This window comes from Rattus norvegicus, chromosome 16 (assembly GCF_021556685.1).
Source record: "Rattus norvegicus strain SHRSP/BbbUtx chromosome 16, alternate assembly SHRSP_T2T, whole genome shotgun sequence".
NCBI lineage: Eukaryota > Metazoa > Chordata > Mammalia > Rodentia > Muridae > Rattus > Rattus norvegicus.
The window spans coordinates 78,710,815-78,731,203 of NC_141549.1; the positions used below are offsets into that span (position 1 = coordinate 78,710,815).

The following is a 20,389-nucleotide window of genomic DNA, read 5'->3' on the forward strand; positions in this document are numbered from 1 at the left end:
TCTAAAAACAAAATAGTCAATAAAGTCTTGCCTATTCCCACATTTGAGTGTGTTTGTTGGGAATTAAATTATTACTGAGATTCATAGTACATCATGAAAAGTCAAGCTATAAGGCTGAGTAATATACTGAAATTCTTTTATAAATGCAGAAGAATTGGAGGTATAGGATCCCAGTCTATTTTCTATTTGAGAAAGTTGACTTAGTGAGACAGGAACATGTATTCTGAATAGACCATCTGACCCAGCAACTTCCTTTGAAGGAAGGATGGATGCAGGGTTGGATTGGGTAAGGGGAGAAGTAGGGAGTTTAGCAGTAGACTTAGAATGAGTGCTACGAGGGCTGAAAGTGGGTGCCCCTGGAGGAAGATTGGAGTGGCCTGCAGCTGGCACAGGAGGTGGAGAGGAATCTGGGGAGGTTGAGCAAAGAGGCTCCGTGGATGTCTGGTGAGAAGAGGAAGGTGAGGAGGTTGTGATTTTAGAACAGGTCGTAGAGACAAGTCCGCAGTGGTAAGTGGGCAGTCGTTAGCTGGATCGAGTTCTGTAGTATCAACTGGTAGAGGTTTCCTAGATAGAATAAGTTGAGTCAGGGCACAAGGAGACCAGAGAGAGGGTTTGGAGCGATGATAGGTAAAAACTTTAGCATAAGGGACCTCTTTCCATTTACCTGACCACTGGGAACACATATGAAGATTCCTTAAAGAGGTGTGATCGAATGTGTCATTAGTAGCCATTTGGAGTCCTTGTGTAATGAATGGGTACTGAATCCAGACCGTATTGCAAAGGCATGTAAGTTTGGATGCCCTCAAATCGGGTGTTAGTTTTAGACATTTGAGATTTTCCTGGTACATCTCAGAGGGCAAACTGGAGGCACAGCTGAAGACGCTGAGACAACCTTTAGGTGGTGGGGATGTTATTGAACTATTTGTACTGGAGTCACAAGAAAAAAATTCCATAACTAATAACTAACAGCCAGATCTACACATACCTGGTTGTCATATGGATGCTAGTGTTAGTGAGTCCTGGACTCACAGGTTTAAAAAAACACAGTTTAGCTAAGTGGAGGACTTTTGAAATCCTAGGAGCAAACAGTTTGCTAGATCAGATGACATAGGTGCATTTGCCCAATGGGGTGGGGTCATAAAAACTGCTTAAGAGAGAGAAGTAACCCAAGGATCAAATTCCTAACCTGGGGCTTCAGCTGGGAGGCTGGTCGTAGGGACTTTGGAATGACCATCCCCTAATATCGTAGAGGGTGATCAAAGCTCCTTGGGAGAAGGGGCCATGCCCACTGAACAGAATGAAAACCTTACCAATCCACCAATGCTTGGGGATTCGCTAGCAGGAAAAGTGAGATTGTACAGCTGGTAGACCTGTCAGGGTAAGGTCTAGCCTGTGAGGCTTACCCCACGTGGCAGTGGCCGCCATCCTCTAGAAGACCCAGAATGATGCTTCACTTGCTGAAGTAAATTCATGGCATTCCAGCCACATTCACCAGTGACTTTTAGCATCGTCCAAAAGAAACCCAAGTTTATAATTAATGAAAATATGGATTATTAAAACTAAATCTTTGAGGACAGGTTCTGGGGAGCCCAGCATCAAAATGAAGTGTATGGGATTCATAGTGTAATCAAAAGGTCAAATGCTATCCATGAATAAAAGTCCAGTCATTATTATTTGTGGATATTTTAAATCATTTACATGTGTGTGTGTGTGTGTGTGTGTGTTGTGTGTGTGTGTGTGTGTGTGTTATATCATTTGATTGTATGGGTAAATTCATGTGTCCATATGTGGGAAGGCTGAAAGTAAAGTGTCTCCTTCAATGACTGTATTTTTAAAATTATACTTATTACTATTATTAAGTTTCTGGGTATGGTATTTTTGTATTGTGTATATGTTCTCCATAAAGGTCAAAAGAAGGTGCTGGAACTCCTGGAAGGTTATCAAAGATCTTTAATTCGGTTTGCTTTGTGCATTTTCATGGAGGAGCAGACTCTGGAAATTTATTCATCTCACAGGTTCTTGGTCTTTTTATCTATTTTTCTTGCAGCATCTGACTTTACCCAGTCCACAAGTGCCAATCTGTCGAAAACTGCGAGGGCACCGACCCCAGCATATGCCTCCATGGGTCACACATGAGACTGGATTGTTGATGCTTTGAGTAAAGACTGGAAAATAAGTAAGAAAAACACATGTTAGAGTTGAAAATCTCAGGTCAGAAATACAGACTAATGCACTATTATCCTGACTAAATCCCAGAAAGCTCCTCCCCAACCCACCCACAAAATCTAGGATGTGTCTGTTAGTAGGAATGGAATCCAGTTCTAGCCACTGCTGCTGTCTGAAGGGGTGCTGCTCTTCCTAGGACCCAAATGTTGAAGGGTCTGCTCCAACCTGTCTGATTGGAACTTTCAGGGCCAGCAGGAGGGAGCTCGGTGAAGATTCTGTGTGAGCCCTCAGCTGCTTCACAGCAGCCCTGCCTCTCCTTTTCACACACAAGTTCTAGTATCAGAAACAGCCAATGGGTAGGAGTGTGCACATTCATGTACAAGGGTACACACACATAGGTAGACCAGACTATGGCATAAAATGTGTTCCTCAACCGCTCTCTGACTTATTGTTTGTAACAGTTTCTCACTGAACCTGGAACTCACTGAGTGGTGTGTCTGGCTAGTTGGTCAGTGTGTCTCTGGGATCCTTCTTAGTGCTAGCACGACACATGGGCATCATCTCTCTCTGCTTCTTCATGGATGCCGAACCAAAACTCAGATCCTCATGCATGCACAACAAATACTTTTGATCACTGAGCCATCTTCCTATTTTTAACTAAGGTATTGTAACTTCCACTTACCTATTTGAAAATAAGTATTGAGCCAAATCTCAGTGTGTAGGACTTGCTTAATGATAACTTGATTTCTAAGTAACTTACAATGAAAATCAAAGGTAAAAAAATAACTTTTATGATAGTTTCTAATATGTAATATCAGGTCTAAATTCCCTACTTCCTTTTTTCCCTGTCCCTCCTTCACATTCATCTAAATGTCAGACAGAGTTTGGGGTATCTCATGGAACACAGATGCTCACCTCTAAACTAGAATCTATCAAAAAATTAGTGAAATTATGTTTTTCTCTCTATAGTGTCTGTCTGATGCAGTTTGAGTCCCTTGCAGCATTCATTCATTTCACCTTTGCTCCTGTTTTAGCTCCCTCTCTTAAGTTGCACATCCCTTTTCTTCTGCTTGCCTACTGTCAAGGATGAAACACAGCCTGGATCCTGGAAAGATGGCTCAGCAGTCAGGAGTGCAGACAGCTCCTGCAGAAGCCCTGGGATCCGTCTCTTCTACCATATCAGGCAGCCCATGTGTGCCTCTAACTCCATCTCTGAGAGATTAGATATACTTTTGTGGCCTCTGTGGGTACGGTACTCTGTGACATATACCCATATACATACTCAAAAAAAGATTCATAGATATACACATAATTTAAAAGAAATAAAACCACAAAATACAATTTAGGCGGAGTTTAGAAACTGTGTTTCCTAGGATCTTCTAAGCTTCATTACCCTGTACACATTGTGTGCTTAAGGGTCTTCTTTCATTGGGACAGAGAAATAGGATGTTCTCCAAAAGAGCATGGGCTGCTTATTATAAAGGCATCTCTAGGTTAAGCAGAGACTCTCCATTTTAAATGCAAAGATTTCAAAATGAATACCTTTTTTTCAGATAGGAATCAAACATTTCTCATGTTATTATTTTTAAGCTTCCTGTAAGAGACTCACTTCATAATCTTAAACTTAGCACCAGGAGTTAGGAATTGAAGTCAAGGACTGTGGATCAGCTCAGAATGAGTTTATGCTAGGTTCCTTCATGGCAACAAGAAATAGTCCTTGGTTTCTGTTGGTAGTCACACAATGCATATTGTCTACAATGTGCATAGAGAAAAGAAAGAAAAAGGAAAGGAAATAAGGGAGTTAGAAAGAGAGAAGAGAGTAAAAGAGACAAAGGGACAGAGAGACAGAGACTGACAGACACACAGAAAGAGACAAAAAGGCACACACACACACACACACACACACACACACACACACACACACCAGGTAGGCAGCTTTTCTCATTTCACTTTGGGACCACCGTACTTCCCTGACTCACCAGAAAGGGGCGACAGCAGCACCAGGAGAAATGAGAAGAGAAGGTAAGGGATCCTCATGACTGAAGCCTGGTGAGGTGCAGAGATACAGAGGGACTTGACCTCAGTGCCTTATATAGTGCCAGGTGCTGCCTCCTACATAGGATTCTACACTGAGTAAAACCCAATAATTGCAATTAGGAAATAGAGAGCACCTTACCTCTCTTGTGAAGGATTAGCTCTTTGAGAGCACACTCAGTGTCTCTTATGCAAATGTGGAGATCCTCAGATGATTTCCTCCTGCATTGCTCACAAAGAGCATTTCCTGCCCTACCTTTTAGGTGGGAGGGACCCATGCTGTCCTGGGGCAGACTTACTGGTTACAATTTGGCTTTTTTTGCCTGTACGTCAGACATTTGACTTGGTCATTTCAGAATCTGGCAACAAGCTTAGGCCTCATACAGCCTGATTTCACTTAGGAGATGAAGGATTGAGCACACTCAGCTGCTGACTTTGACAGAATGTGAGCCAAGCCATGGTTTCCCAAGGTTTTACAGGTCAGAATATGGACCTAGTCTCATAGACTCCTTCAAGGTACTGATCAATGGTAAAGGTATTTATTACTAAAAACCTCAAGTACCTCACTGTCCACCCAGTGTGAATTACATGGAGTCAGGTATGTGTGCTGTACCCTTTCTTACAGAAAGCAACACGTTGGTAACATCTTCCCTGAACATGGAGCCCCAAGCCCAACAGTGAGTAGATGGTTCTAAACAGGACGTAATGGCCAACTCCTGGGACTTGCTAGACTTAGTGTCTGTGTTTCTCCTCTCTCTAACAGGATGCTAGTATCAGTGTTGAGGGTCAATTTGCTTTTTGAATTTTATCATGAAAATCTGTGACATTGGGGCTCCAGTCTTTCCCATTTGCTCTTCCTGGAAACTGTACTGAGGGAGGCTATGGGCTTGCCTCTGAGTGAGGTCTCTTGACCCAGCTGGTCATTATATCCTAAAAAAAAAACAAACATTGCCAAATATAAGGACTTATTACATGTGAAGAACTGAGAGATGAGGATGTTGTAAGGGAAAATAACTTACATTAATCAGGATTTCTTCCTCCCTACAGGAAGTTGAAACAAACAACCAGACAAGGAGATATCTATAATTTAAGAACAGTTTTGACAAAGCCTATTCTATGGAGTTAACAGCAAAGCTATTTGAGCTGAAGAAGGAAGAGTTTGGCCCCGCACTCAATGCCTCACTCACTGCTGTGCTATTAAATCCCATGGTATTGGGCTTGGTAGACACATTTTTAAACTGACATACAGAAGAGATTTAAAAAAAAAGAAAAAAAAAAAAACAAAGGAGCTAGCTGGGACCCAAACCTCGATGATCTCAATCCACAGCTCCCTGCTCCCGCACCCTGTGGGAGAGGGATCACGCCCAGACAGGTGGGCACGCCTGGAACTGCAGGGTACGAGAGAACTCCAGTACTGTCCACCCTTGCCCACATACCTGGCCCAAGGGGAAACTGTATAGGGCCTCTGGGAACAGGAAGATAGGGGCACTCAATGCTGCGGTCCAGAAACTGCCCAAATCTGAAGGGACCTTCTCAAACAGCTCCCTGCACCCAAATCCCTTGGGAGGGAGAGCTAGACCTTCAGAGGGGCAGACATGCCTGGGAAGCCAGGGGACACTACTCTCTGCCCACATTTCTGACTCTAGAGGAAAATGCCTAGTGCCATCTGGGCCCCCTGTGCACAGGGTCCCCAGTGAAGGCAGGGCAGGTCCTTCTTGTTGTTATGCTCATGGAGAGCTGAAACTCGGCTCTGAGAAGTGACTCCAAGCCTGAGACCAGAGGTAAGACCAACTTTTCTGCTCCAAGTAACCTGTCTGGTGGACTCAGGACACACACCCACAGGAACAACTGAAGATCAGTAGACAGGAACAACTATATGCCTGAAAGCAGAACACTCTGTGCCCATAACTGGTTGAAAGAGAACAGGAAAGCAGGTCTACAGCAATCCTGACACACAGGCCTATAGTATGGTCTAACCACTGTCAGAAATAGCAGAACAAGGTAACACCAGAGACACCCTGATGGTGAGATGCAAGCACAGGAAACCAAGCAACAGAAACCAAGACTACATGGCATCATCAGAGCCCAATTCTCCCACCAAAGCAAACACTAAATATCCAAACACACAAGAAAAGCAAGATCTAAATTTAAAATCACATTTGATCATGATGACGGAGGACCTCAAGAAAACATAAAAAACTCCCTCAGAGAAATGCAGGAAAACACAAAAAACAAGCAGAAGCCTATAGAGAGGAAATGCAAAATTCCCTGAAAGAATTCCAGAAAAACACAGTCAAACAGGTGAAGGAATTAAAAATGGAAATAGAAGCAATAAAGAAAGCACAAAGGGAGACAACCCTGGATATACAAAAGCAAAGGAAGAGACAAGGAGCTGTAGATACCAACACCACCAACAGAATGCAAGAGATAGAAGAGGGAATCTCAGGAGCAGAAGATTCCATAGAAATCATTGACACAACTGTCAAAGATAATTTAAAATGGAAAAAGCTACTGGTCCAAAACAGGAAATACAGGACAAAATGAGAAGATCAAACCTGAGGATAATAGGTAGAGAAGAGAGTGAAGACTCCCAGCTCAAAGGACCAGTAAATATCTTCAACAAAATCATAGAAGAAAACTTTCCTAACCTAAAGAAAGAGATGCCCATAAACATACAAGAACCCTACAGAACTCCAAATAGATTGGATCAGAAAAGAAACTCCTCCTGTCATATAATAGTCAAAAGACCAAATGCACAAAAGAAAGAAAGAATATTACAAGCAATAAGGGAAAAAGGTCAAGTAACATATAAAGGCAGACCTATCAGAATTACACCAGACTTCTCACCAGAGACTATGAGAGCCAGAAGATCCTGGACAGATGTCATACAGACCCTAAGAGAACACAAATGACAGCCCAGGTTACTGTATCTAGCAAAACTCTCAACATAGATGGAGAAACCAAGATATTCCATGACAAACCCAAATTTACACAATATCTTTCTACAAATTCAGCCCTACAAAGGATAATAAATGGTAAAGCCCAACCCAAGGAGGCAAGGTACACCCTAGAAAAAGCAAGAAACTAATCATTTTGCAACAAAACAAAGAGAAGACAAGCACACAAACAATCTCACATCCAAACACAAATATAACAGGAAGCAAAAATCACTATTCCTTAATATCTCTCAACATCAATGGACTCAATTCCCCAATAAAAAGACACAGATTAACAAACTAGATATGCAATGAGGACCCAACATTTTGCTGACTACAGGAAACACATCTCAGAGACAAAGACAGACACTACCTCAGAGTAAAAGGCTGGAAAACAACATTCCAAGCAAATGATCTGAAGAAGCAAGTTGGAGTAGCTATTCTAATATTAAATAAAATTGATTTTCAACCAAAAGTCATCAAAAAAGATAAGGAAAGACACTTCATATTCATCAAAGGAAAAATCCACCAAGGTGAACTCTCAATCCTAAATATCTATGCTCCAAATACAAGGGCACCTACATACATAAAAGAAAACTTACTAAAGCTCAAAGAACACATTGCACCTCACACAATAACAGTAGGAGATTTCAACACCCCACTCTCATCAATGGACAGATCATGGAAACAGAAATTAAACAAAGACATAGACAGACTATGTCATGAATCAAACAGATTTAACAGATATTTATAGAACATTCTATCCTAAAAGAAAAGGATACGCCTGCTTCTCACCACCTCATGGTTCTTTCTCCAAAATTGACCATATAATCGGTCATAAAACAGGCCTCAACACATACAGAAAGATAGAAATAATCCCATCCATCCTATCAGATTATCACGGGCTAAAGCTAGTCTTCACTAACAGTAAAGAAAGAATGCTCACATATACATGGAAGTTGAATAATGCTCTACTAAATGATAACCTAGGCAAGAAAGAAAGACAGAAAGGAAGAAAGAAAGAAAGAAACAAACAAACAAAGACAGAATGAAAGAAAGAAAGAAAGAAAGAAAGAAAGAAAGAAAGAAAGAAAGAAAGAAAGAAAGAAAGAGAGAAAGGAAGGAAGGAAGGAAGGAAGGAAAGAAGAAAGACAGACAGAAAGAAATTCAAAACTTCTTAGAATTTAATGAAAAGAAGGTACAACATAACCAAACTTATGGGACACAATGAAAGCTGTGCTAAGAGGAAAACTCATAGCTCTGAGTGCCTACAGAAAGAAACAGGAAAGAGCATATATCAGCAGCTTGACAGCACACCTAAAAGCTCTAGAACAAAAAGGAGCAAACACCCAGGAGGAATGGAAGGCAGGAAATAATCAAACTCAGAGCTGAAAACAACCAAATAGAAACAAAAAGGACTATACAAAGAATCAACAGAAACAAAAGCTCATTCTTTGAGAAAATCACCAAGATATGTAAACCCTTAGCCTGACTAACCAGAGGACACAGAGAGTGTGCCCAAATTAACAAGATCAGAAATGAAAGGGAAACATAACAACAGAATCAGAGGAAATTCAAAAAATCATTAGATCCCACTACAAAAGCCTATATTCAACAAAACTTGAAAATCTGGAGGAAATGGACAAATTACTAGACAGATACCAGGTACCCAAGTTAAATCAAGAACAAATAAACCATTTAAACAACCACATAACTCCTAAAGCAATAGAAGCAGTCATTAAAAGTCTCCCAACCAAAAAGAGGTCAGGTCCAGATGGGTTCAGTGCAGAATTCTATCAGACCTTCATAGAAGACCTCATACCAATATTATCCAAACTATTCCACAAAATTGAAATAGATGGAGCGCTAACAAATTCCTTCTATAAAGCCACAATTACTCTTATACCTACATCAAACAAAGACGTAACAAAGAAAGAGAACTTCAGACCAATTTCCCTTATGAATATCGACGCAAAGATACTCAATAAAATTCTTGCAAACCGAATCCAAGAGCACATCAAAACAATCATCCATCATGATCAAGTAGGCTTCATTCCAGGGAAGCAGGAATGGTTTAATATATGGAAAACCATCAACGTAATCCACTATATAAAAAAGCTGAAAGATAAAAACCACATGATCATTTCTTTAGATGATGAGTAAGCATTTGACTAAATTCAACACCCCTTCATGGTAAAAGTCCTAGAGAGAATAGGAATTCAAGGCCCATACCAAAAAATAGTAAAAGTCATATACAGCAAACCAGTTGCTAATATTAAACTAAATGGAGAGAAACTTGAAGCAATCCCACTAAAATCAGGGACTAGACAAGGCTACCCACTCTCCCTACTTCTTCAATATATTACTCAAAGCCCTAGCCAAAGCAATCAGAAAACAAAAGGAGATCAAAGTGATACAGATTGGAAAAGAGGAAGTCAAAATATCACTATTTGCAGACGATATGATTGTATACTTAAGTGATCCCAAAAGTTCCACCAGAGAAGTACTAAACCTGATAAGCACCTTCAGCAAAGTGACTGGGTATAAAATTACTCAAATAAATCAGTAGCCTTCATCTACACAAAAAAGAAAGAAGCCGAGAAAGAAATAAGGGAAACCACACCCTTCATAATAGTCCCAAAAAATATAAAGTACCTCGGTGTGACTTTAACCAAGCAAGTAAAAGATCTGTACAATAAGAACTTCAAGACTCTGAAGAAAGAAATTGAAGATCTCAGCAGATGGAAAGATCTCCCATGCTCATGAATTGGCAGGATTAATATAGTAAAAATGGCCATTAACCAAAAGCGACCTACAGACTCAATGCAATCCCCACCAGAATACGAATCCAATTCTTCAGAGAGTTACACAGAACAATTTGCAAATTCATCTGGAATAACAAAATAACCAGGATAGCTAAAACTATCCTCAACAACAAAAGGACTTCTTGGGGAATCACTATCCCTGAACTCAAGCAGTATTCCCAAGCAATAGTGATAAAAAATGTATGGTATTGGTACAGAGACAGACAGATGGACCAGTGGATTGGAACTGACAGAAATGAACCCACACATCTATGATCACTTGATTTTTGACAAAGGAGCCAAAACCATCCAATGGAAAAAAGATAGCATTTTCAGCAAATGGTGCTGGTTCAACTGGAGGTCAACATGTAGAAGAATGCAGATCGATCCATGCTTATCACCCTGTACAAAGCTTAAGTCCAAGTGGATCAAGGACCTCCACATCAAACCAGACACACTCAAACTAATAGAAGAAAAACTAGGGAAGCATCTGGAACACATGGGCACTGGAAAAAATTTCCTGAACAAAACACCAATGGCTTATGCTCTAAGATCAAGAATCGACAAATGGGATCTCATAAAAATGCAAAGCTTCTGTAAGGCAAAGGACACTGTGGTTAGGACAAAACGGCAACCAACAGATTGGGAAAAGATCTTTACCAATCCTACAACAGATAGAGGCCTTATATCCAAAATATACAAAGAACTCAAGAAGTTAGACTGCAGGGAGACAAATAACCCTATTAAAAAATGGGGTTCAGAGCTAAACAAAGAATTCACAGCTGAGGAATGCCGAATGGCCAAGAAACACCTAAAGAAATGTTCAACATCGTTAGTCATAAGGGAAATGCAAATCAAAACAACCCTGAGATTTCACCTCATACCAGTCAGAATGGTTAAGATCAAAAACTCCTGTGACAGCAGATGCTGGCAAGGATGTGGAGAAAGATGAACACTCCTCCATTGTCGGTGGAATTGCAGACTGGTACAACTATTCTGGAAATCAGTCTGGAGGTTCCTCAGAAAATTGGACATTGCACTACCTGAGGACCCAGCTATACCTCTCTTGAGCATATACCCAAAAGATGTCCCAACATATAACAAAGACACGTGCTCCACTATGTTCATAGCAGCCTTATTTATAATAGCCAGAAGCTGGAAAGAACCCAGATGCCCTTCAACAGAGGAATGGATACAGAAAATGTGGTACATCTACACAATAGAATATTACTCAGCTATCAAAAACAATGACTTTATGAAATCCGTAGGCAAATGGATGGAACTGGAAAATATCCTTCTGAGTGAGGTAACCAATCACAGAAAAACACATGTGGTATGTACTTATTGATAAGTGGATATTAGTCCAAATGCTCGAATTACCCTAGATGCACAGAACACATGAAACTCAAAAAGGATGACCAAACTGTGGATGCTTCACTCCTTCTATAAAAGGGGAACAAGAATACCCTTGGCAGGGAATAGGGAGGCAAAGTTTAGAACAGAGGCTGAAGGAACACCCATTCAGAGCCTGCCCCACATGTGGTCCATACATAGACAGCCACCAAACTAGATAAGATGGATGAAGCAAAGAAGTGCAGGCTGACAGGAACTGGATGTGGATCTCTCCTGAGAGACACAGCCAGAATACACAAATACATAGGCAAATGCCAGCAGCAAACCACTGAACTGAGAACAGGACCCAGTTGAAGGATCAGAGAAAGGACTGAAAGAGCTTGAAGGGGCTCGAGACCCCATATGAACAACAATGCCAACCAACCAGAGTTTCCAAGGACTAAGCCACTACCCAAAGACTACACATGGACGGACCCTGGACTCCAACCCCATAGTTAGCAGTGAATAGCCTAGTAAGAGCACCAGTGGAAGGGGAAGCCCTTGGTCCTGCCAAGACTGAACCCCCAGTCAATGTGATTCTTGGGGGGAGGGCGGCATTGGGGGAAGATGGGGAGGGGAACGCCCATATAGAAAGGGATGGGGAGGGGTTAGGGGGATGTTGGCCGGGAAACTGGGGAGGGAAATAACAATCGAAATGTAAATAAATACTCAAGTTAATAAAGAAAAAAAGAAACAATTGAAATATTAATAAGAAATATCCAAGTTAATAAAGATGGAGGAAAAAAAGAAAAAAGAAAAGGAGACACAGTAAGTATACATATTTGTAGACTTCTGTGTACTATCTCAGTATATACATAGGCTAGGCAGTGATCAATTCAGGATAATTAGTTTATCCACCACTTCAAATTGCACATTTTTACTATACTAAGAGTATCTCCAATCCCCTCTCATCAATTCAGTGAGGATGATAAACAAAGGATGCAGTGGACACCAGGCGTGGTTCTCCTCTCTGTTATTAATCACCAACTTCCTCTATTCCCCTTCACCCTACTTTTCTCTGCTCACGAGTGGCCTGCTCTGCTCTGGAGAGTAGCTGTTGATTGATCTGTAATATCGGTTTAATCCAAAGAAGAAGTGTCTGCTGGATTAAGAAATGGCAGGGCTTGGTGAGGGTAATGTTGCATGTTGTAAACAAGTTCTGTCTGGGATTGGAGGATTGCCACATGCTGTCTCACCCCTCTTCGGGATTTGTTTGCCTGTGAGATGAAGGCCTTTATTGGAAAAGCATGCTTACTCATCCCCAGCACTAAGATATTTCCTCCACTCTGAGGAACAACAGACAAAAAATGTGGAAGGATAATTGTCTATAAATGCTCAGCCTGAATTAATACACCATCCCTCCCATTTGCATAATTTCCACACTTCATGTGTCTGACAACAGGTATTTCCTATTGGTCTTGCCTGAGGGCTTCAGACGACCTCATGTACATATTTGGAGTCATGATCCTGTATCTACAACCGATTTGTCTTGTGTCTATGTGACCTGTGGTCATGTCCTCTGTGGAAGAGGGGTTTGGAGCATTGTCTTCTGTGACTGCTCTGTCTTGAGCCAATGTCACCTGTGGCCATATCCTCAACTGTGGGGGAGGGGTTTGGGGGATTGCTCTACTCTATGGAGAGGTCTGTCTCAAACTTCTCTATGGGGAGGTTTGTAGGGGGCTGCAGCTAGTGAAGCCTTGATCTGGGAGACTGGGAATGTGCCTGCCATCCCTATCAGAGTTTCTGGGGATTTGACCTGTCTTGAACAGGAATCAGGGTACCTTTCACAGCTAGCCGCTCCAAAACATACCTAATTTTTTTCTTACTATAAAGAGTGGGAAAGGGGGAGAAGAGGGAAGCCACTGGAGAAAGGAGATTAGGGGTATCACATCTCGTAAGCTGATTCCTGTTGTCTAGGGGCATTGTCAGTTTTGGGGTGTTGCTGACTTTCACCATCAGGGCCCACTTGATTGTCATTTACATCAGGTTCCTCTGTGGACAGTGGCTGGTTATCCTGTAAAAGGAACTAAATAATTGTTTGGTTAGAAATTTTTTTGAATTGTCATTAAAAGAATGTGGAGACGAGGTTAATAAGGCAGGCAGCAAATAGTAAAGCCATAAAAATGAGAAGAGGCGTTAAGAAAAGCAGTATCCATTTCCTTATAGGGTTTTTAAAAACTAAGGAATTGGAGGCCTCAAGTTGTGCACTGCATTTCTGTGTGTCTCATTGTAGCTTCTAGATTTTATTTCTTACTATTCCAGATCGTTGACTTAGAAATACCATTCTTCATCTTCTTGGAGAAACAGGCAAAGACCTCCTTCTTTAGCTGTCAGGACATCTAGTTCCCATCAGTTCTGAAGGACCATTTCAGCTAAAGATTCCATCTGGCTTTAGATGTTTGTTCTAGTCATTTCTTGAAACCTGTTTTCAAACTAAGAAAAGACATTTTTTGAAAGGGTTTGAGAAGTTATCAGCCCTGCCATTCCAGCACCAGTACTTACACTTATTCCCACAGCGACCAGGAGAGGCATGACTTAAACTGCCCTCTTGTCATGTTGGGCAATTACTGTGTTTACAACCAGGATTGATAGAGGCTCCTTTCTGTGGATTCCTCCTAGTTCACTAAAAAGCAATATCAACATGCAAACTCCTGACCAGCTGGCAGGTAGGCCATGATATAGTGCCACAGAGAATTGGCGAGTTTTGGACTGCAGGACACTATGGCAAAAATGAGGTGTCAAGAGTCATAGTTCTCTTGCAGTCTAGGGAACTGAGTATTCCTAGAGAATGTGTCAGTGGATGCCTTAAAAGACTCTGCCACACCAAAGAGAGATAGGGGAAAAGTGTAGGGGAATGGCAACATTGGTGTCAGGGCAGCTGATAAAAGGTGAGGTGAGGTTGCTTGGTAGTATCAACGGACAAGATGTAAGGGGCAATCATTAATTAGTTTCAGGGGGTACACATAGCCAGCAATCTTTAAGGGAACCAGGGCAGGAGATGTTAAGGAGTTGGTAGGCTGAGGTCAGGGTCTGTAGCAAAGGCGAAATGACAGGTTAGTACCATTTATGAGGGAGGATGTCAAGGAAGTAAAGACTTGGAGAAATGTCTGATTACTTCCCCTAATTTTTCTGATATCTACGGGTTGAACAATTGAGACATAATATTCTGGATGTGAATAGTACTCACTAGGGACCAAGATTGCTTTTTTAACTATAGAACATACCAACAACATGTTTCCCACCTGATATTCTATGGATCTTGTATATGGAAGAAGAAGGTCTTGCATTGTTTATAGACGTGAGTGGTCCAAAACCCTAGCATGTGTATCTCGCAAGACCAATATGGGGAGCTTCCAAATTCATGTGGCCATTTTTTACAATCATCTTTCATCTGATCCAAGAGGCTGCAAAAAGAAGAGGTCATAGTGTTTAGATGGAATGGTGGATATAGGGATGAGAGCGGTTTGGATTGGATCCTGGATCCGGCTGTTTTACTGTATCCTGATCCTACTTGGAAACACTGTCATCAATGAGGGTTTCTTGACCATCAACTTTCCAGATATAAGGGCTACCGTGGATGGAAATGAACAGCAGCGGGACGATGAGAAGCCCATATCTAATCCAGTGTGGTAAATGCAGCTGCTGGAGTGGAGTCTCATTTTTCTGGAATTGGTCACAAGCTGGGTGATGTCAATATCTTCTGGAACTAAAAAGAGCAGTGAGGGTCCTATTGGGGTCAACTTATAGGATGAAGAGTCATTTTGAAACGGAGAGGTGAGAGACTTTAGGTGATACCAGTGGACCCGATGAAAGAGTTCTTAAGTTTAGCATCTATGGGAGTCATGGGAATTAACTTGAACGGGCCCTGCAATTTAGGAGAGAGAGAGAGAGATGAGGACTTATTATCTGGAGGGGAGAGAAGAATTCGGTCTCCAATACTGACAGGCACTGGCAGAGGAAAGCATATGAACTTGGTAGATGGTGGTCAACAAAGTTCCACAGGAGAGAGCAGAGGTGGAAATTTGGTGGAATAACTAGCTGATGGGGGAGAGGAGAGCAAGATAAAGGACAAGAAGTTAGGACCAGAAGTCCATACATGAATTTGAAAAGTGAAATGAAAAGAGATTCCTTGGGGAGATCTGCTTTACTACTGAGAGCCAGAAGTAAGAGTTTTGCCCAATTGAGGTAAATTTCCTGTGAAAGTTTGACAAGAGCAATGTTTAGAGAAAGGTTAGTCTTTCTACCTTTTCTGAAGACTTGGGGTGTTAGAAAATTTGAAAATGTCAGGGGATGTCCAGGGCTTCAGATAATTTGAGGAATTTTCATGGTGCATTCAGGACCATTATCTGACTGTAGGGAAGCTGGGACACCAAATTGTGGAATGATCTCTTGGAGGAGGAGGTTACAAACTATCTGAGCCTTTTCGTTGGTAGTGGAGAATGCCTCCACCCACCTTCAGAAGGTGTCCACCTTGACCAGGAGGTACTTGGTACATTCGACAGTGGGCATGTAGGGAAATCAAGGTGCCAGTCCATTCCGGGACAAAAGCCTCTAGCCTGATGGGTTGGAAAAGGGGTGCTGTGATATTTGGATTTGAAATCTGATATCTGCCAGAATTTGCAAGACGCAGTGATAGATTTTCAGAAACTTAAGACCTCAGGAGCAGGCTGTAGGTCAGTTTTAACAAAGTAAGACAGTGCCTTGCTATTGGGATGAAGGAGTTGGTGAAGATAGGACAGAGTTTGGTGAGTGTCAAGGGATAAAGGTGGAGCTGTGAGTGGCAGTGTGAGAATGTCCTGTGGAGTGTGAAACGAGTCCAGGCCCATAAGGAAAGCAGCTCTAGTTGCCTCATCAGCTCAGTTGTTTCTCTCGGAGACAATGGATTCATCCATCTGGAAGGTTCTGCAGTGGACAATTCCAATAGCTGAGGGAAGATGGGAGGCCTTTAACATGGCCATAATTTGGTTTACATTAGTTACTAATCCTCCTTTTGCCATAAGTAACCTTCACTCCTTTAAGATAGCAGCATGGGACAGGAGGATATGGAAAGCATATTTGGAGCCTGTGTAGATGTTGAGGGATTGTCCCTTCAGGGCTATTAATTCAGCCTGTTGATTGGTGGAACAGGAAGGGCCTGTGCCTCTACCACCACCGTGTCTGACACTATGGTGTAGCCAGCTCTTCTGCCTCCTTTATGTTGAAAGGAGCTGCCATCTGTATATCACGTATAAATGGCCTGGGGAAATGCATCCTGCTGTATGCATGGAGGATGAGGTAGTAGGTCCTCTAAAGTTTCAGTGTAGGAGTGAGATAGGGGGTGTTTAGTATTTGGTTGAAAGAAAAGATTGGAATTATTAAGATGCAGGCATGATTGGAAGGTGAGGATGGAGTCTTCCATTAGTGCTCCCTGAAGGGAAAGAAGCCCCTAGAGGGAGGTAGAGTCTGTAAGCCTTTGAAAGTTAGGAGCTGTGGCAGATTCTGAGAAGGGAAGACAGTTATAGGTGACCCAAAGCTTAGGTTTTCAGACTCTCAAATAAGGAGATCAGTGGCTACTGAGGTACAAATACAAGGTGTGCATCCCTGGATTGTTAGATCTTGTTGGGTTTGATGTTGTGGTTGTTGTTGACAAGTAGGCTACAGGCACAAGAGAGGGTTCCAGGTAGTGATCTAGGACTCCAAGAGCATATCCTTTTTTTTTTCTTTACATAGAGACAAAAAGAACCAGTCAGGGCAGGGAGGGGTAAGACTGGGACCTTAAGGAGAGCTTGTTGGAGCCTTTGAAAGGGCTTGGTAACAGGTTTGAGAATAGGTTCATGGGTGGGGTCTAAGGCTGCTTCATATAAGGACAGGGAAGAAAGGAAAAGGAAGGAACACAGGAACCTAAAACAGAAGATGATCTCTTTCTTAGTAGAAGGAACTGTTAGAGACTAAATCCGGTTCTTTCTATCTACAGTAATAGCCTTGCAGGTTGGGGTAATTGTTAGTCCCAAGTAGATGACCTGAGGAGTAGAGAGTTGGACTTTAGAAGGTGAGACCCTTTAACCTTTTCTGGAAAGGAATCTTAGAAGAGCACAGGTGACAGCTTGGCTAATTTTTACAGAGGGACTTCAGAGAACGTAATCAACATAATGGACAATCTTAGTTTTAGGGAGAGACAGAGACAGTAGGTCAGAAGCCAGGGACTGGCCAAATAGGTGTGGGCTGTCCTGGAATCTCTGATGTGGAAGAGTCCAGGTGAGTTGAGTATAAATGTGGGTGTCAGGATCAGTCCAGGTAAAGGCAAAGTCGTTCTGTGACTTAGCACCTAGAAGGATAAAGAGGAATCCTTGGGATCTAGGACTGAGAAATGAAACGTTCCCAAGGACATAGTGGAAAGAAGTGTATAATGATTAGCCCCAAGAGAATGGAAAGGAGCCACTGCAGAATTAATGCACCTGAGATCTTGAACCAAGCAATAGTTTCCATTAGGTTTCTTAACTTCTAGATAAGGGGTGTTAAAGGTGGAAAAGGTAGGATGGAGGAATTTTTTTCCAGAGGTCAAGGATGATAGACCTAAGTCCCCTGAGGCTCTGGAGGCATTTTGGTTGTGTGATGTACGTGGCAGAGTCCAATAATTGGATGACAACAGGAGAATGATGCTTAGCAACAGATGGGTTCTAGATGCCCCTGACTTGGAAGTCTATCTGAGAAGCTGGCAAAGGAAACAACATGTTAGTGTTAGGAGTTTGAGTGGCTAGGAGGAAGACAAGAGGGGCTGTGGGTGAGCTTCGGTTTAGGCTCTAATGGGGGAGCAAAAGAAAGAGAGGCTCCCAACTTAGCTAGAAGATCCCTTCCCAATAAGGGAGAGGACACATTGACACTACCAAAAAGGAGTGGTAAATGCAACTAAGTGGTGGGGTTTGGTGAGGAAAGTAAGATTGTCCACCTACCATGAAAATAGGGGAACAAGAGTGAGAGGTAAGTCCCCCAAAATCCATCAGGACAGAGTGAATGGCCCAGTGTCTAAGAGGAGGAGAAGGGCTACCCCATATATCATGGTCACTACCTGGGTCTCCCTGATAGTGATGGCAGTAGTCGGGTCAAGAGAGCTCCGGTCTCTTCTGGTGTCCATAGTCAAGCCTAGGAGATTGTCTGGAGGGTTACCTGGGAGTGATGTTCCTCTGTCCTGAGTAGTGTGAGGGCAATTGACAGCCTAGTGTCCCTCCTGATGATACCTTAGACATGTCCCATTTGGCTTGAGGGGTTTAGGGCAAACCCTAACCCAGTGACTGTGTTGACCACATTTGTAGCAGGAACCTTTAAGTTCCTGAGCCTTAGAAGTCCTGGAAGTCAAGGCAGTGGCTGGGGCTGGTCACACAGTCCTTGCCAGAATATGGTATATTTTGCTGTAGGCATTTCCATAACGGTATACTTTGAAGGCCAACAATAAAACTTCTGCCTGTGATTTAGGCATTCCCTCTCCTAACATCTAAGTTTGGTTTTTAATGTCAGGATAACTCTGGGAAAAGAACTAGGTCATCGAGACTTGCTTACCTTCTGTGTTTTCAGGGTCTAAATTAGTATATTGTAATAGGGCCTTTGTAAGGTGCACCGAAAACTGAGACAGGTTTCCTGTTTATTTTGGTTGACCTCTCGGAGATTTTCAAAATTTCTTGTTTTAGAACTGTCCTACAGAGACTGGCCAGGAGGCAGGTTTTGAATCTATTCCTGGCTAAAATAACACCTGAGGAATTATAATTCCATTGAGGATCATGGTCAGGTATGATCTCATTTCTGATTGGATATGCAGGATATATTTGATGAGTCTCAGCTGCGTGGATTCTCTCCTGTTCCCACATTTGAGTGTTTGTCAGGAAGTAAATTATTACTGAGAATCATATTTAGGTCATAGAAAATCTAGCTATAAGGCTGAGTAATATACTGAAATTCTTTTCTAAAGGCAGAAGGATTGGAGGTATAGGATCCCAGTCTATTTTCTATTTGAGAAAGTTGACTTAGTGAGACAGGGACATGTACTCTGAATAGACCACCTGACCCAGCAACTTCCCTTAAAGGAGAGATCGATGCAGGGTTAGATTGGGTAGGGGGAGAAGTAGGGAGTTTAGCTGTAGACTTAGAATGAGTGCTACGAGGGCTGAAAGTGGGAGCCACTGGAGGAAGATTGGAGTGGCCTGCAGCTGGCACAGGAGGTGGAGAGGAAGCTGGGGAGGTTGAGCAAAGAGGCTCCGTGGATGTCTGGTGAGAAGAGGAAGGTGAAGAGGTTGTGATTTTAGAACAAGTCGTAGAGACAAGTCCGCAGTGGTAAGTGGGCAGTTGTTAGCTGGATCGAGTTCTGTAGTATCAACTGGTAGAGGTTTCCTACTTAGAAGAAATTGAGTCAGGGCACAAGGAGACCAGAGAGAGGGTTTGGAGCGATGATAGGTAAAAACATTGGCATAAGGGACCTCTTTCCATTTACCTGACCACTGGGAATACGTATGAAGATCCCTTAAAGTGGTGGGATCGAATGTGTCATTACTAGCCATTTGGAGTCCTTGTGTAATGAATGGGTACTGAATCCAGACCGTATTGCAAAGGTATGTAAGTTTGGATGCCCTCAAATCGGGTATTAGTTTTAGAGATTTGAGATTTTCCTGGTACATCTCAGAGGGCAACCTGGAGGCACAGCTGAGGACAGTGAGACACTCCTTAGGGGGCGGGGATGTTATTGAACTATTTGTACTGGAGTCACAAGAAAAAATTCCATAACTAATAACTAACAGCCAGATCTACACATACCTGGTTGTCATATGGATGCTAGTGTTAGTGAGTCCTGGACTCACAGGTTTAAAAAAAAATAGTTTAGCTAAGTGTAGGGTTTTTGAAATCATAGGAGGAAACAGTTTGCTAGATCAGATGACATAGGTGCATTCACCCAATGGGGAGGGGTCATGAAAACTGCTTAAGAGAGAGAAGTAACCCAAGGATCAAATTCCTAACATGGGGCTTCAGTAGGAGGCTGTCATAGGGACTTTGGAATGTCCATCCCCTAATATCATAGAGGGTAATCAAAGCTCC

General features: G+C 42.3%; 2 protein-coding genes across 1 annotated transcript; one reads left to right on the plus strand and one right to left on the minus strand.

The window, feature by feature from the left end:
- The window catches only part of Erich1 (glutamate-rich 1), a gene marked incomplete at its 5' end in the record, with an annotated part of 52,793,804 nt that overhangs the window by 47,840,255 nt on the left and 4,933,160 nt on the right, over positions 1-20,389 (plus strand).
- On the minus strand, positions 1,961-4,244 carry LOC148000628 (beta-defensin 5-like). Its single transcript, XM_087589556.1, has 2 exons — positions 4,146-4,244; positions 1,961-2,165 (listed from the first exon to the last, which is right to left on the minus strand). The coding sequence occupies exons 1-2, from the start codon at positions 4,201-4,203 to the stop codon at positions 2,029-2,031; spliced, it is 195 nt and encodes a 64-aa protein (XP_087445682.1). The 5' UTR covers positions 4,204-4,244; the 3' UTR covers positions 1,961-2,028.